A 16,371-nucleotide genomic window follows, 5' to 3' on the forward strand; every position below is an offset into this window, starting at 1 on the left:
TGACCATTTTCAACGTCCTTTGTTTGACTGGCCATGATTATCGCAGAAGCTGTTGAATGAGCTGGTTACACATATCATGCTCACTAAAGGTTTTGTTTCCCACTGTGTCTCACAGTCAATGTACGCCATCAGATATTTCAGTTAAAAAGATCTTGGGCCTGGAAATGGAGAATTGAGTGACTTGTACAAAGTTACAAAGATTAGGATAGCAAGTAGAAAGGGAATTAAAGCCTTTGATTCCTAGTCTAGTCTATTTTCCTGTGTGTTAGATTTGTCTGTCTTTTTGCCCCTATTATCTTGTACACAATAAGTGTTCTTAAAAAAAGACTTGTTGAATTGGATAAGTATGGCAGCAGGGTACTTGATGAGTGCTGCAGTCAGTTTGCCTGCTGTTGTGCAGCACACTTGGGTTTTTACTGTCAAAGATGTGTGATCTTTTCATAAGTGAACAAGGTTCCCATATTAGGAAGTAAAATTACTGGAGGACTTCAGTTAGCCCACTCTATCATTTTCTCTTTTACTAACATCTCCTCCCTGAGGACTGTGTTAATTTATTCTTCTATGGGCTTTAACTCTTCATTTTAACTTAAGTGTTTTCTCACATATATCTTTTATGTTAACTGTGAGAAAAGTTTAATTACTTTCAAAATTGCTCAGTTACTTTTCCTGAAATCTCATAGCATATGATTCAAAGTCATTTGCTAACAAAATGCCTATGAATGTAAGCTACAGTAGTGACTCATGTAATGGTAACAGGATTTCGTACTGATTTTCTTCCTGTCTTCCATCCCTAGATTGAAAAGCCACTATTGTGAATAATCTAGTCTGTACACAAATACCCTGTAAAGGTTAGATTTTTGTTGTTGTTGTTTTTGTTTGTTTTTTGTGGCTACCTTACCAAGTTCTTAAATTGGTTTCTGGTCCGTGTTAGATGAATTCCAATTTAGAATACAAATTAAATATCTTTTTACTCCTAAGTGCTTAAACAATTTTTCCCCCCACAACCAGCGAGAACTATAATGAAATATTACCTAAAATGAAAATATTCCAAAATTTTCTAGTCCAACAACTATTATAAGTGGATTTAATGAGATTCCATTTTCAGATAGTCAATGAGAACACTAGAAAAAAAGCTACATTTTGAAATGAGATCATCTTGCTGCTGAAGCACTTACAGATTTTTTTATTGAAAGACCTCCTTCCCTTTCCCCCCCAACCATAACGGATGATTTACATTAAAACCATATACAACCAAAATCCATAGTTAAAATTACAGTAATGTATTTTATCATCTCTTGACTTGATTTTATTATTGGTAAAAACACTGCCAGGTATCTGTAGCTTTCTAAAGATTCTGCTTTGAAATAATTAAGTAAAACTAAGAAGAGACACAATTCATACTGTACATCTGCTGATAATTGACTGGATTATAATTTAGTTGTAATTAATGAACATGTATAAGAAACAACTGTACTTGAAAAATTTAAAAAGTAAACAAAAAACTCAGTTATACACATGTTTTCTAATTTTATACATAATTCTATGAACAAAGGTTATTGATATATAATCTTGTCAAAAGAAAAGTATGTAAATGGCTAAAGGTATAAAAAAAACCCAACACACGCACCCCAGTATATTCCAACATAGTGGTCATCAATTTTTTAAACATTTTTACTGACTCTCAGTAGATTCATCAGTAACTTAAAAAACAACAGTAACAACAACATAATTCCCAATTGTTGATCACAAATGACTACAACAAAAGTAAAGCAAAGTAACACTTCATTGGTATTTAGTGCAAATTTGGAGTGATTTTTACACGAGATGTTAAACATGTATACTTTAAAATTGTTCAAAACCAAGTACTGTGAATGACATTAATTTACTCTCATTTTCTTAGACTCTGATTGGAAGTTATTCACCAGATGTTTTTTTTTTCCTTTTAAAATAGAGTCCATGTAGTTTTAGCAATTCTTTATTTTGGTGATTTTTGACATCTTAACTTTGTCCTAACCTTTTGAAACAGTAAGAACTTCTTGACATTCTTTGTAATGACGTGTGCCTCTTTCCCGTACCAAGCTCTGAGTTTTATGTGATCTAAAGCCTATAGACTGGAAGAAAAAGACCATCACTTCAGTGTAGAAATTAGTGTAATTTTAGAACTCCAGGGCCCTAAATGGAGATTTTCATTAAGAAACATTACATTAGTGGATAAACCACTGAAATCAACAAATGCATTCATCTACAACTTTTTAAACATGGACATCAGGATTAAGAACATGCAGAGAAATAGCAACTGCTTCTTATGTCATGAAACTATACATTTAGAATGACTAACCACCTGATGGTCCAATTTGTATGAGAATAAACCGAGAATAAAGCCACTTCATTTTACCAGACATGTGCCAGCTGCCACAACTGAGGAAAGGAGAGTGCTGGCTAGTTAGTAAAGAACTGTACTTGAGACTGAAGGGTACAATGATCACACATGGCATACTAAGTAAGCATAAAAGAAAGTAATGATGAATGCTAATAACAGTTTTTGTTAGAAGGGGCATCCTGTTACATATTTCTGAAGGACCAGAATATATTTTTTGGAATAAGAATCTACAGGTAAAGGGAATATATGGAGGTACCATATATTAAAAATTGTGGCAAAATTTTAACCTTTTTGGTACACAGTAGATGCAAAAGCAATTAAAAAAAACCCAACACATTACATTGTTGACTTTGAGACCACCAAGTTCTTTCTTTGTTTACACATTTAGGAGCAAAAAACAAAGCTTATAAGATGAACTTAAGCCTATAAGATTTTGTAGGTTGCAAGGTGTAAATCTTTGAAATTTATATCCTATTGAGTGACTCCAAATTTAAATGGCTAACTTAGGAAACCTATTTTAGTCTGCATTTCTTGAGCAGATTCCTAAATGTCAGAGGCATAAGGTCTTAAACAAGAGATCTAGTCCAATGCCTTTCTTTTACGGATAAGGAAGCCTACTGAAAGCCTAGTGAAGTGACGCCCAAGATGGTTGTCCAGGCCAAGATCATTTTTGGATGAGTATAATTAGAACAGCCTTCCTTTCCTATGCCCCAAATTTAAAAAGGCTGCTTTGGATTAATTCTGCTTCTGTGGTCCCCCCTTCCCTATAGGGGACTTAAAACTGAAATTTGTGGGAAAATTCATGAAAATAAGATTCAGGCATAACAATAGGCAGTTTTCTCCAAACTCAAGTCTGTGAGATAAGAAATAAAGTAAAGGAAGAAGCTTTGGAGCTGTATCACTCCTAGTTACTGCCAGATACCCACTCCACATTTGGAACCTTAAGGAAAGATATCCTTTTCTGTGTATAACCCTTTTCATCACCTATAGAAAAGTATAGATACCCTCCCAAGCTCTAGCAGTTTTGTGTTAATTTTAAAGGGTCATCTAAAGAAGTGAAAGTAAACATCAAAAAGTGACCAAACTATATGTTATTATTGGAAAGGACGGGGGATAGTGGGAGAGAGATAGGGAGAGGTAATTGGCCTGGAGCTCTACCTATGTCCCCATGGACAGAGTTTTGTCTTCAGAAATGGGAGGCTCTCAGGGCTTTAAGCCCTGCAATTGTGCAAATGCTTTTTTTTTTTTCTAAATAGTGAATTACATAAAGAAACAACAGTTCGGTTTCTAATAGTTATTTTGGATCCTGTAGGACATGCTTGTTTTCCTGCTCAAGTTCTTCGCCCTGTGTAAAAAAATAAATAAAAAGGGCAAAGGAGGAGTTGTCAGTAAGCAATACAAATAAGCACAAGTGACTACTTAATGATCTGTGGACAGTCACTCCAGGCCTTTGCTTTCCTTTTGGCCAAGGCCAGCCAGGCTGGTTCTGTTGACACCGGGGCAGCATCTGGTGTGGAGAATCTCTTCGGGACTTCTTTCACCAATGATGCAGGCATAGCAGAATCTGAGATGTCCACTGGGTTTGGAGAGTGTTTTTGTGTTTTTGGAAGCCAAAAAGAAAAGGAAAAGAAAAAGGGAAAAGAAAAGGAAAAAAAAATCAGTACAATGCAGATAATTGTCCTATATCAGCAGACCTTTGTCGTCTCATGCTACGGCTGTATAGTGAGTAACCTCTGAAGCTTATTAGGAGTATGAATGTAGGAAAGATAATTAGAATTAGCCAGAAGGAGAAAATATTGAACATCTCTTAACATAGGGAAGAACTGAGGAACTGGAAAACTTGCACCTGACACATACAGAATTACATGGGCCTCCATGTAGTGACCTCTAATATTTTTTAACCTAATTTCCAAGAACCAGAATTCTACAGGAAGAAGCTTTGTACACTGCTAAAAAGAAATGGGTCAGTTTTGTCATTCTGGTTACTCGACCAGTGAATTCATTAAAAACAAAGTACTCATTTATTCTATTTATTTGTACTTATTTTTTGTACTTGTTGAATTGAATTTATTGAATTGAAATATTCAATTCAATTTAAATGATTATTCCAGTAGATAGCAACAGTCTTGTTGACTTAACTCTGTTATGTCCCAGAACTAGGTAGAACAAGGTATGAAACTAGGTTCTGCCTTTGGTACTGTCATTATTAAAGAATTTAACTCTCTCAGGTACATCCAATATGTTTGCACCTCCTCCATTCTGTTTCTCATTCCTCATGTATTAAAAGATTTGTTCCAGATTGCTTTTGCCAAATAACAAGGGAAACCCTTTGCCAACTATGTTTGCCTGAAGAATTGCTTTGGAGAGTGGGTTGAAGATGCAGCAACTAATACTTTCTGAAAGAGCTGAATCTGGTAAGACTGGCTTATAAATGGCTATCTTTTAGGGCAGCTTCATATCAAGTGACCAAGGTTCAGTGTACCACACCAAGCAAAATCAAACATGAAATTCACAAATTATTTTCCTCTTTAGATTCCTGAGGTCTTTTCAGATGCAGGTATTTAATAGGGATGAATGCAAAGTCTTTATACTTGGATTCAAAAAACTGACTTACAAGATGAAGGAAGGCATGGTTAGACAGAAGTCTGAGAAATATGTGGGAGTTTTAATGGACTGCAAACTCAATAAGAGTCAACAGTGTGATGTGACAGTCAGAAAAGCTAATTTGTTGATCGTGGGTTGCATTAAAATAGATACAGCTTCTAGGAATAAGGAGGTACTTTGGAGTTGTGTGTTCAGACATAACATTTTGAACATGGCCAATGTGGGACTTTTTTTGCTTCACCATGCCTATTTGTTACAAGGTTTTAAACCTGTTTCCATGGTGGCAGACAGAGGCACAGGTAGGGTTATGGCTCAGCCTCCCCTCTCCCCCAAAAGAAAACAGAATGAAGGCCAGAGGGAATCATGGACAGACTGGATGCCTTTAATAGTTGCATGTTGAACTTGTTGCATACTTAAAAAGGACAAGCTGTGCACAGTGAAGGACTGCAGTTCTGTAATGTATATGGAAGTGTTTGTTTTGTTTGCTGTTTAAGTTCTGAACTTTAAAAAATGGGGGAGGGAAAGGGGAGAAAAGATCACGGTTCATATAACTAGTATTTTTTACTTAAGACAGTCTCTAATAATAATATCAAAGGATATGTTTTATGGGACAGAATGCCATTCACTTGTCATAACTCCAAAAAGTTAGATCTACTCTAAACATGTGAACGTATTACAGTTCCTATGTGCTGAGTAATGAGTATGTACTGAATAATGAGTATATACATTATTCATGGTTGTGCAGCTTCATTTAAAAAAAAATTATTAGACTAGTTCTCTTCAGTCCCACAGGACAGAGGTAGGGGCAATAAGTAAGTTTCAAAAAAGGCAAATTGAAACTTGATGGAAGGAAAAACTTTCTAATAACCAGAAGAGTGCTACAAGGTATTTTGGAAAACAGTGGGTTCCCCCTTTGGAGGTCTTCAAGCAAAGAGTAGATGATAGCTACTTCTTCTATATGTTGTAGAGAAAATTCTTACAATTATTGGTTATAGTAATGGTCTCCTCTCAACTCTAAAATTTTATGGTTCTGTAATCACTCAAGTGGGTAAGCCAATAGTGGAAACTACTATCATGTTTCACTTACTAAATGCACAAAATCAGAGCAAAATTAACATTTTATCCTATATATAACCCTTACATTAGAGCTTGTCAAGGGAGCAGGCTAGAAGGCAGTTCTGTTTATTAAACCCAATGAAGCAAGTGAACATTCTAACCTGTCACAGATGTAGGAAGAGTGTTGGATTTCTTCAGTTGCTCTCTGCGCTCTAGCCTAGACACAGCTGTCTCAATCTTCTTCTCATCTTCCTGAGCAGTAGATTTATGGAGGGAACCTATCCTGCTAATATTGCTGCTTTCAGGCTGCTGGCTGACTCCAGCCTGGAAGGGAAAGGGGGAAAAAAATTCATTCTCAGTGGCCCCTACCCTGGGGGTATACTGGAACCTGTTTGGAAGGGCTGGAGAGATGATTTAAAATTTTCAGCATGAGCTTTTACACCTAGAATATTAGCTAATGCTACAAATCAGGAAATAATTTATTGTTTTATTAATTATCCAGACCTGAAAAAGTGATGATTTGATTACATCAATTTCTTTCTCTTCTCTCTAGTACCTTCTTGAACATTTCAGTGCAAGATGACAAAAGTAGAAAATGCTTTCTTTTAGCTCTTGAATATGATAAACCAGGTATAGCTGACCATGGAATGAGGTCCTCAAAAGCAACTACTTGCTCTTCTTTTTTTCCTACTTAATAATATTTCATTTTCCCCCAATTATATGTAAAGATAGTTTTCAATGTTCACTTTTATAAGATTTTGAGTTCCAAATTTTTTCTTCTCCTCCCTCCTCCTCCCCAAGACAGCAAGCAATCTGATATAGCCTATACATGTACAATCATAGTAAACATATTTACACATTAGTCATGTTTTGAGAGAAGAATAAGAACAAAAGGGAAAAACCATGAGAAAGAAAAAACAACCAAAAAAGTGAAAATAATATGCTTTGATCTGCATTCAGACTCCATAGTTTGTTCTCTGAATGTGGATAGCATTTTCCATCATTAGTCTTTTTGAATTGTCTTAGATCACTGTATTGCCGAAAAGAGCTAAGTCTATCTCATAGTTGATCATAGCACAATGTTGCTGTCACTGTACAATGTTCTCCTGGTTCTGCTCATTTCACTCAGCATCAGTTCATATAAGTCTTTCCAGGTTAACCACTTGCTCTTCCAACCCCACTGCCCTAAATTAGGAAATTTCTTTCTTATATCCTATTCACTATATAATGATTAAGAAAAATGCTATGCTAGTAAATATATGCCTCCATGGATCTTACCAAATTAGGTTGCTGCCTGTTGAAATCATAGTGATTTCATATGTAAATATTTTTCCTAATTTAACCTTTAAAAATTAGTTTTTCTGCCCAATATGTTTTTTTTCCTTTGTTCCACTCAGCTTTCCTTTTTCCTCCTATCCACTGCCCAAGCTGGAAGGTGGAGGAAACGGTGGTGGAGTCTTGGAGCTATTGCATTTGAGTGGATGTTGGGTCTAGCATGTCATGAATCGAGATGGCTTTTAGGGGATTCAAGATTTGAGGGGCTTTGAGTGCTACACAGGATGTACAAAAATTGAGCTCAATGAAAAGTGTAAGGATCTACAATTCAATCCAAAAAATGCATTAAATTCTGCTTTGCGCAAGGCACCACTCTCTCAAATGGTCTACTTACATTGTTTTTAGATATCCTTTCTGCTTGTTTGGCCTCCCTGGCCTGCTTTCTCTCCTCTCTGGTAGCCTGCTGCTCCCTGAATCCTTTTTGCTTTTGTAGTGCTAATGTAACCCACTGTGGCTGGGCAGTCTCAGTTTTTTCCATCGATTTTGAGCCTTCTAAAGAGTGCCAGCTCTGGAGCACTGGTTTTTCTGTGGAAAGAAAAAAGCAAAGAAAGACATGATTTGCAATGAAAGACAACCACTCACTTCATCTCAGTCCCCTTAGAATGCAGAAACAGCGCAGACAGATTATGAGTCAGTGCTCCAACTTGATCTCACTTCAAGATCTCGTGAAACACCTTTTCTAAGACAAAAAAAGACATCTATCTCATCATAACGAAAAATAACATGAGCATGAACTACCCTCCCTAAACTCTAATACTTCAAAGGCTGTGTGATTCCAGCAAGGTGAGTACTCCTGATACCAAGAAAAAGGATTCAATCTGCCTGTCTTGGCAGTCTCTTTCAGTTCTGGCGGCCAGTAAAAATCATTCCAAGGTGGCTACTCTGGGGATGAGGCTGTGAATTTAGCTAGGCTGGTTTGCTTCCACAGTGTTGCATCCATACTTGAAACCTTTCCAGCTTGTCAGGTCTGGCCAGAGTTTGTGCTCCCTTAGTAAAGCTGTCTTGAATGCCGGCTCACATTCCACTTCCTAATGAGCCATCAGGACAGAATGGTTGTGGAAGATCCTTCCTCCCGAACCTGACACTGAAAAAGTGACTATTCTAGTGACCAGCAGTCCCCATGGGAAATACTTCCCATGTGCAGTATAGATGGAACATTATAAAATCTTAGAGCTGTGAAAGACCTGAGGGGGATAGCTACTCTAACTCCCTTATTTTAGAGCTGAGGAGTCAGAGGTCCAAAAAGCTTGAATGATTTGCCCAAAGTTACTAACACAGCTAGATGGTGGTGGGGATGAGACTAGATGCCCGGACTTCTAGTCTCATGTACTTTCCATTATACCATGCTGTCTCTCTAAAGTGGGAGACAGGAAAACTGCCAATTCAGGCTTCCTTGCTTTCTTTATCTGTATGTACCTATATGTGTCTGTGTCACCCTGCTTAGAATGTAAACTCCTTGAGGACAGAAGGTTTTTCTGACCTTGTGCCTAGCACACAGTAGAAACTTAAAAAATGCTTGTAATTTTTGGGTTATTAGTACTGTGGGAATGTTCACCAAGACACACAGTACAGGACATGTCATCTTTGGTTAACCTGAGGATCCAGCCTGTTGCTATGCTCTGGTTGACAGAAGGGCCACCATGTTTTGACCCACCTAAATAACAGGAAGTTCCAATGAACCTGGTATTGGTTAAATCAGCTTCATTTAGGCAAGAGATACAAAGCTTTCTTGATTATAATCAGTTTAGCAAATGTTACATAATCCAGGTATGCAAGGTTAGCAAATTTTCCTAATCATAATGCCCTTGTGGTGAAGTGGTATGGGGAGAAGGTGTTGCATTCCAGACCACCCCCTGATTGACTGTTCCCAAGATCCCTCTCCCATTTGGTCCTTGTGAATTGGTCGAGCAACAACAATCAGATATAAAGGCAGAGACCCAAAGATCTGGGCTTTTGATTGGGGTATGCATTTCACTGTATGTCTGAGCTCCTGTTCACTTGTGTACCTGTGGGATAGGGCTAGGCAGCTTCATGCTTACGTGTCTCTGTATAATTAATTACCTGGGTTGTAATCTTTTGAGCAAATTATGTTTCTGCTTGGTATTTCACCAATGATCTCTTCACAGTTAAGCAACCTTTGTATTCTGAAGTCCACTGTTTTAGGCTCAGGTTAGAACCACAAAGTTCTTAAGGCTCATGTCTTAGGAAAGTCATTGTTGAAAATGTTTCTAAAATGTACAGATCTCTTTCCTGCTTCAAGTCCACAGAAAATTTTTTGCTACAGAGCTGGCAACGATGGCATATTCCACGGTAGCATGATACTCAATTGACTGGGGAGGCATCCCAGGGACAATTCTATATGTTATTCCAGTAGGAATATCCTCAGTTCTATTGAAATCAGGGTTCAGAAGTCTATTTTCCCCATTTCCATGATTTTCAATATAAAATCCAGGAATTGTTTATAACTTAAAAAATCCTCCTGAGTCAGGCTAATTGAAGAGACTAATCTTAGCCAATAATAATAATAACAATAACAATAACAACAATAATAATAATGTTAAATTAAATGACAAAATCTCAACTTTGGAGTTCTTTTCTTTTCTTTTTCTTTTTTTCCTTTTTTAGGCGATTGGGGTTAAGTGACTTGCCCAGGGTCACACAGCTAGTAAGTATCAAGTGTTTGGTCTGAGGCTGGATTTGAACTCAGGTCCTCCTGACTTCAGGGCCGGTGCTCTATCCACTGCGCCACCTAGCTGCCCCTATGGAATTATTTTCACAAGAAGTACAATTTTAATACTTCATAGTACATATAGTGATTCAAACTGATAGTTAATAGAGCGTTTCCAGTTCCCTCTGAACCTTCTTTAACGAATAGATAAGTAATTATATGATTTTAAGGCATGCTAAAGTTCCCTGAAACTGTTTAACTCTCTCAGGGAGGTTTAAATTATCCCCTGTAATGCCACCATAATTTAGTTAGTAAAGCCTTTCTTCAGTAAAAGTAAACAAGTTCAACTCAAGTTAAATAATTAAAAATTCCAAATTAGTAGAGTACAAACTAACAAAGTTTTATGGTACCTCTATACTATTGGCCATAAGTAATTCAGTTTAATTCAACAAACATTTGTCTACCATGATCAAGGCACTGTGCTAAGCACTGGTGAATATGAAATAAGACGTGGTCTTTGCCCACAAAATGTTGACAGTGTAATAGGAAGGACCGCAGAATAGTACTTGAAGGGTTGGATTTGAAGTCAGGAATACATGTTCAGATCCCACCTCTGGAAATAGGAAGAATCTACCAGTCACCTTCTAGAAGAAACTCCAAAATGAAAATTCCAAGGAATGTTACAAATGAAAACCAGAGTTTCCAGGTCAAAGAAAAAATATACAGCAAGCAGTTAGAAAGAATTAAAGTACCGAGGAGACATGATCACACACAATTTTAGCAGCTACAAGGGTAGAGCAGTGCTTGGAATATGATATTCTAGGAGGCAAACGATATAGGTTTACAACCAAGAATAACTCACCCAGAAAACTGAGGATAGTCCTACGGGGATAAAAATAAACTCTTAATGAAATAGAGGACTTCCAAGTATTCTTGATGAAAAGACCAGAGCTGTGTAGAAACTCAGAAGGCCAAAAACAAGAGTCAAGAGAAACACGTAGATGAACAACCACAAGGAACTTCAAGGATAAATCACTTACGTTTAAATATGGGGAAAAGATGATACATATGTACCCTCTGAACCCTATCATCATCTGGGTCACAGAAGGAATATAATTAGAAGTTCTGCGAGCAGTTCTGTTAAGTCTTCATCTTAAAAGAAGGGAAAGGGAGGGGAAGAGGCATCCATTAAGGGAGGAAAAGGAGAAAAAGGTTTGGGAAAACTATCTTCACGTAATCTAGTACAAAAGTAGACATCTATACAAACAAGAAGAGTAATGGCTGACCCTTGAACCTCACTCTTCTCTGAATGAGTCAAAGGAGGGAAGAATATATGTGCAGAAAGTTGGTTACAGAAATGCCTTTCACTCAACAGGCAAACAGCATGGAAAGGGGACAAGGAGAATGACTTGGAGAGTAGGTTAAGGGAGGGATTAATCCTAAGCAAAAACAAGCTCTAAATAAGGATATAACTCTTTTTGTGGTGGCAAAGAATTGGAAACTGAGGGGATGCCTATCAATTAGGAAATGGCTAAAGTTATAGCATGTAAAATGGGATGGAATATCATTGTGCTCTAAGACATGATGAAGGGGATGACCAGAGAAACCTGGGAAGGCTTATATGAAGTGATGCAGAGTAAAATGGGCCGAACCAGAACAGTTTATACAATGATAACAATATTGTAAAGACAAACAACTTTGAAAGGTTTAGGAACTCTCAATCAGTATAATGACCAACCATGATTCCAGGGGCCTCACAATGAAACATGCCACTCACTTGATTATAGTGAAAGACTTAGTGCTGAACAAGACTTTTTTTTTTTGGTAGCCAAAGCAGAAATTTGTTTTGCTTGACTATACACACTTATAACAAGCATTTTGTTTTTATTTTTCAAAGAGGGAAGAAAAGGCAGATTTTAGATGACTGAAAAAATTAATTTTTTAAAAAAGAGATTACTATGTACCAGGTATTGTGTTCAGTACTGCGAAGAGATAAGGAAAAACTGTATTCAAGGAGATTATATTATTTCTTTTGGGTGGAAACAACATATGTGCATATAAATAAATACGAGACATATATATATATACATATGTATATACACACATATATATGTAGATACAAAGCAATTCTGGGGGAGCATTAGCAGCTGGGGGAATCTGGAAAGGTCTCAATCAGAAGATGACAGAAGTTGAGCTTGTTTCAAGAAGAGAAGGATTCTAAGAGGCTCTAGGGAGGAAGGAGTATCTGCAGTATGTAAGGTTTAAAGTACTTTATAAATATCACTATTATTATCAAGTGTATACATATAAAACAAAACTATGAAGCCCCCCAAAATGTGGTAAGTACAAATAAGACACCCAGTAAATCATCGCTGGCTTGGGAAAATCAGGGAAGATTTCACGGATAAGGCAGCAACTAAAGGAGGCTTTGGAGGAACAGTATTTTCCTTTCTCAGACTCCAGTACTTATGAAATCACTGTAAAGAGCAGCAAAGATGCTTTATCTTCCATCTGGACCAAATGCAGGATAAAAACACCCTAACGTAAGCTCTGCTAACTTATTTCAAAAGCAAAATGAACCTAGGTTTAAATTGAGAACAAATGCAGATGAATCTTAGCCTTCATCTCTATCGATGATGCAAAGAAAAGGACAATCCACTTTCCAATATTCTCTCTTTGTGTGTCCTTCTCTCCCTGCTTTTTCTTCCTCTCAGTGATTCTGGAGTATCTTTTGCCAATTGTTTCCCCCTTCAAAATTCTTTATTTTAATATTCCTTTGTGAGAGAAAAAGTCTAAATTGCTGACAGATTTTTTTTTTTTTGGCTAGGCAACGGGTTAAGTGACTTGCCCAGGGTCACACAGCTAGTAAGTGTTATGTGTCTGAGGCTGGATTTGAACTCAGTTCCTTCTGAGTTGAGGGCTGGTGCTCTATCCACTGAGCCACCTAGCTGCCCCCTTTACACTTTTCTTTCTTTCTTTCTTTCTTTCTTTTTTAACTTTTTAGGCATTTGGGGTTAAGTGACTTGCCCAGGGTCACACAGCTAGTAAGTGTCAAGTGTTTGGTCTGAGGCCGCATTTGAACTCAGGTCCTCCTGACTTCAGGGCCGGTGCTCTATCCACTGCGCCACCTAGCTGCCCTGCTGACAGACTTTTGAACCCGGTAGTTTTTTTTCTAACCTCATTCATTCTGATTTTGAATGAGTCACTGTTGCATGGAGCAGGATGCTACTATTCTTTCTTTTGGACAATGATACGTATTGGAACTGTGATTAACCAGAGTCCAGCTGCCCAGGCCTGTCAATCACCTGGATTGACTGATTTATTTTGTTGGCAGAGGTAGTGGAGGCAGAAGTAGAAGAGAAACGACATTGAGGAAAAATGTGATTGTGCTAGAATGGGAGGTGATGGTCCTGCTGTACTCTTCTCCAGTAAGACCAATTCTAGAGGATTGTCATCTGTTCTGTGTGTGTGTGCGTGCCATGTGGAAGAAGTGGATCTGGAAACCGGAGGGTGTCCACGAGAGGTGGACCAGGATGGTGGGAAATGAAGACTGTACCTTATGATCAGATGAAGGTAATTCAGTTTAGAAGAGAACAGACTTAAAAGAGGCAGAGCATGAAAAATGTTCAAATATTTGTCATGTGGAAGGGGATAGGATAGGGGCTAGATCTTATTTTCATTTTACTAATGTAAAGAACTTCCAGGTGAAGAAACTCCACCAATCCAGGCTGGCCTCTTCTCTTCATCTTAAAGAACTGCCTGATGGACACAAAGCCAGTATTTATCAGAGGTGCCATTTCAAACCAGATCTTCAAGGCTCTAAGGTTGGCTCTTTCTTCACAACACAATGCTATCTCTTTGTCATATGGAAGAGGATGAAATTTGCCCTGCTTGGCCAAAGAGGGCAGAATTAGGAGCAGTGGACATAAATGATGGGAAGTCAGATTTCAGCTCAATTTAACAATTAAAGCTAATCAAAAGTGGAATAGGTTGGCTTCAGGAATAATGAATGAGTCCTCACATCAATTAAGCAGAGGCTGGGAAGGTTGTAGACAGAGTAAGTGGTTAACTAGATGGCTTCTGAGGTCCCTTCCTAGTCTGAATCTATGGATCCTAGAAAAAAGGAAAATAAGCAAATTGAATTCAATCTCCTATCTTCTACATCTACCCCCAAGGTACTAGAAGGTGCCTGATTATTAAAAGTGTTTTCTGCATACTGTATTTGTTTAGGCAGCAAAGTGAACTTGGACTTCTCAGAAATTTTTCCAACAATGACATCTAAAACCCAAATGAGACTTCTGTTGAATTCTGGGTTAAACAGAAATTAAGTCATTTGGAATTTGTCCCATTCCTCAACCATTCTGGTTACTCAAGACCAGTTCTATGACTATGCCTTCTATATTTCAGAAAACTCTTTGGGGTCCTGCTTCACAAAGCCCTAACTCAAGGCCTGTGTTAATCTTGAGTGGAAAAATTCTAATAAACTGGACTGGCAAAATTCAAACAAACAACTGGACTATTCACCATTTTCAGACTTGGGCTATTCAGAAGATGATTAGGCAGAAGTGACTGACTATAGTCAAAACAATGTATTCTGTCCCATCAAATATATGTGACTGAATTTTGCTAACAAATTGATCAGCTAATGCATGAACTGACCAAATCAACCTGCTGTTTTGGCACTGTGTGGACACAGTCAAAATGGCCTCCAACATATAACTGACTTAAAAAATTCAGAGGAAAGAACCTGAGACTATGTTTTAAAAAAACTATTTATGGAGGAGACTTTGCAAGAACACCCCTAGTCCATTCCCTTGCCACCAGCTAATGTTATAATTTAAAGTGTTATGCAAATGGCAAGCAATAATGGCAACACTTCAGTGATCCACAGAGATGGCAGAAGGTAAGGGGTTAGAGACCAATTCATTCGTATAGGGGCATAGATAAGCAGGAAACCACAAAACACAAGGCACCAGCACAGGCACAGATATCTCCAGACCAAAACAGGAAGGATGTTCCCTGAATCCTTGCCCTCAGAGATCACAACAGAGGACAAAGCTCCAGTTGCCCAACATCAGCTTTTTTGATTGCCACGTCACATTGGTGAGCCATATTAAACTTGTGGCCCACTAAAACTCCCAGGTTCTTTTCTCATAGGAACTATTGTCCGGCCATGATGCCCCCACCCAGTATTTATAAAGCTGTTTGGCTCAATATTCTAACCTGTCGAGATTTTTTTTTAGTTTCTGACCTTGTCATCCAACATTTCTACTCCCTGTCCAAGTTCCACGTCATCTTCGAATAATCTATCCTTTCTTCCAAGTCTTTAATTAAAATGTTGAATTGCATATGGCCAAGCTCAGAAGAGCCAAGAGCCAAGTGACAAAGAAAGAGCTTAAGCCAGAATCAATCTTGTTGGGTTCCCTTGCTTGAGATGGATGATTTCTACCGGTGGCAGGTTCAGTACAATTTCTAGTTCTCTTTTTGTGGCTAGGTGTCAGTTTTCCTGACCTCTCCTCCGTGGGTTTTCCCAACACTGATCTCTTTTCAATTCTCCTGTGTGTTTTTGTATTTGTAACCTTAGCATCTAGCATGCTGCTTTACACACAGTAGGCACTTAACAACAACTTGTTGAATTAAACAGATTTAAAGCACAATACATATGCTAGCTATCTTTACCATCTTCATCCTCCATTATTAATATGAAGAAATAGAAACCCAGAGAGAGGAAATGATTTTGAACTCAAAGACAGGTCTTTTGATTCTAAGCCCAGAGCTTTTTCTACCTGGTTCTATACTGACTCCCATTCTGACCTGTGCCTGATTTCTGAATTCAACTCCCACTTCACTTTGTCAGACTGTGGGATTATAGAATTTTCCAACTACCTCATTTTACAGATGACGAAAACTAGGATAATAGTATCACAGATTTAGAGCTAGAAAAAACCTTAGTCATTTGATCCAACTCCTTCATTTTATGGATAAGGAGCTGAGACCAGAGAGATTAAGTAGTCTGCCTATGGTCACACAGCTAGGAAGAAACAGCTGGAATTTAAACTCAAGTCTTCAGACTCCAAAACCAGCTATCTTTCACAGAATCACAATTTGAGAGTTAATAAGGACCTCAGCAGCCATCCAATCCAAACACAAATGCAGAAGAACCTCTATTATAACATACTGAACAAATGGTCATTCAGTCTCACTCCAAGGAAGGTGAATTAAAAAAATCCTCAGGCAAGCCATTTCACCTTTGGACAGTTCTGTTAGGGAGTTATATCTGACATCAAGCCTAAAGCAGCCACTTTGTGACTTCTACCCATTCCCCCTG

General features: G+C 37.9%; 1 protein-coding gene across 2 annotated transcripts in view; it reads right to left on the minus strand.

Annotated features, from left to right (window-relative positions):
• Positions 1 to 1,156: 1,156 nt before the first annotated feature.
• CRACD (capping protein inhibiting regulator of actin dynamics) overlaps positions 1,157 to 16,371 on the minus strand; it is a 287,106-nt gene continuing 271,891 nt past the window's right edge. For both annotated transcript variants that reach the window (XM_078148212.1, XM_078148213.1), the window contains 3 exons: positions 7,710 to 7,900; positions 6,202 to 6,364; positions 1,157 to 3,956 (listed from right to left, as the gene is read on the minus strand). In XM_078148212.1, the coding sequence (XP_078004338.1) occupies positions 3,796 to 3,956; positions 6,202 to 6,364; positions 7,710 to 7,900 (515 nt within the window). In that variant the 3' untranslated portion in view covers positions 1,157 to 3,795. The remainder of the gene's footprint in view (positions 3,957 to 6,201; positions 6,365 to 7,709; positions 7,901 to 16,371) is intronic.

Source organism: Phascolarctos cinereus, unplaced genomic scaffold (genome assembly GCF_003287225.1).
Source record: "Phascolarctos cinereus isolate Bilbo 61053 unplaced genomic scaffold, phaCin_HiC Scaffold_9;HRSCAF=440, whole genome shotgun sequence".
NCBI lineage: Eukaryota > Metazoa > Chordata > Mammalia > Diprotodontia > Phascolarctidae > Phascolarctos > Phascolarctos cinereus.